We start from the raw sequence: 1,325 nt of genomic DNA on the forward strand, positions 1-1,325 counted from the left end.
CGGGCCCGGCCCGGCCCGGCCCCGCTGTGTCGCGGCGCAGAAGCCGGCGGTGCCCGCGGTTGGGCCGCTCACCGGCGTGCTGGTCCCGCGGCCACAGGTAGTAGGTGGCGGGGATGACGATGAGCCCCACGAAGCTGGTGAGGAAGTAGAAGAACGTGTTGCCGCTGTCGTCGTACTGGAACTGCTGCCCCGCCATGGTCGCGCCGGCCGCCCGTCCCCGCCGCCGCCGGCGGCCCCCGGTACCGCCGCCCCGGGATCCCGCGAGATCGCAGGCTCGCCCGCCCGCCCCTCGCCAGGCCGCGCAAGGAGACGTGTCACTCCTCAGCCACCATAGCCCGTGCGGCGTCACCGCCGCGCCCGCCCCAGCCCCGCCCCGCCGCCCTTCGGCTCGGCCCAGGCCCAGGCCCCGCTCCTCAGGGATTGCTAACGCCCGGGATCGGGCAGCCGCGGGAGCACGGCGGGGGTGGAGCCGGTTGTGGCTGTCGGGTTTAATTTCCCTGCTAAAGCGGGGTTGTCTCAGAGAACGTGCTACAGAATCGCAGGTTCGTTAAGGCTGAAAGAAATGTCTGGATCTCGTCCAAGCCCCCCTGCCAAGGAGTACGTGACACGGGAACCCGCCCAAGCGGGTTTGGAATGTCTCCAGAGAGGGAGAATTCACGACCTGCCCGGGGAGCCTGTTCCAGTGCTCTGCGACCTTCCCATGTAAAGTTTTTCCTCATGCTGAGGTGGAACTTCTTGTGTTTTAGTTTGTGGCTATTCTCACCCTGTCACTGTGCACCACCGAAAAGAGTTTGGCATCATCCTCTTGACAAATGCCCTTGGGTAATTTTATTGCATGGATGAGATCCACTCTCAGTCTTCTCCAGACTGAGCAGCCCCGGCTCCCTCAGTCCCTCCTCGGAAGAGAGATGCTCCAGACCCCTCATCACCTCTGCTCTTTGTCTCTCTGGTACTGAGAAACCCAGAACTGGACACAGCACTCCAGATGTGGCCTCACTAGGGATAAATAGAGAGGCAGGATCACCTCCCTTGAGCTGCTGGCCACTCTTCCCAGTGCACCCCAGGGTACCACTGGCCCTCCTGGGCACAAGGGTGCTGCCAGCCCATGGTCAGCTTGTCATCCACCAAGAGTGCCAGGTCCTTCTCTGCAGAGCTGTTCCCTAGCTCATCAGTCCCAGCCTTGACTGGCACCTGAGGTTATTCCTCCCCAGGTGCAGTATCCCACACTTAACCTTGTTGAACCTCATTAGGTTTCTGTCCACCTAATTCTCCAGCCTGTCAAGGTCCTGAATCCATTCAGCCGGATAGGATTGCATCCATATGGT

At 61.9% G+C, this 1,325-nt stretch overlaps 1 protein-coding gene across 1 annotated transcript in view; it reads right to left on the reverse strand.

The window, feature by feature from the left end:
- The window catches only part of SEC63 (SEC63 homolog, protein translocation regulator), a 54,279-nt gene extending 53,967 nt beyond the window's left edge, over nt 1–312 (reverse strand). The window contains exon 1 of the mRNA XM_041478064.1: nt 73–312. Coding sequence (XP_041333998.1) covers nt 73–196 — 124 coding nt within the window. The 5' untranslated portion in view covers nt 197–312. The remainder of the gene's footprint in view (nt 1–72) is intronic.
- Between the last annotated feature and the right edge of the window lie 1,013 nt (nt 313–1,325).

The sequence above is a fragment of the Pyrgilauda ruficollis genome, unplaced genomic scaffold (genome assembly GCF_017590135.1).
Source record: "Pyrgilauda ruficollis isolate IOZ18807 unplaced genomic scaffold, ASM1759013v1 scaffold43, whole genome shotgun sequence".
Taxonomy (NCBI): domain Eukaryota; kingdom Metazoa; phylum Chordata; class Aves; order Passeriformes; family Passeridae; genus Pyrgilauda; species Pyrgilauda ruficollis.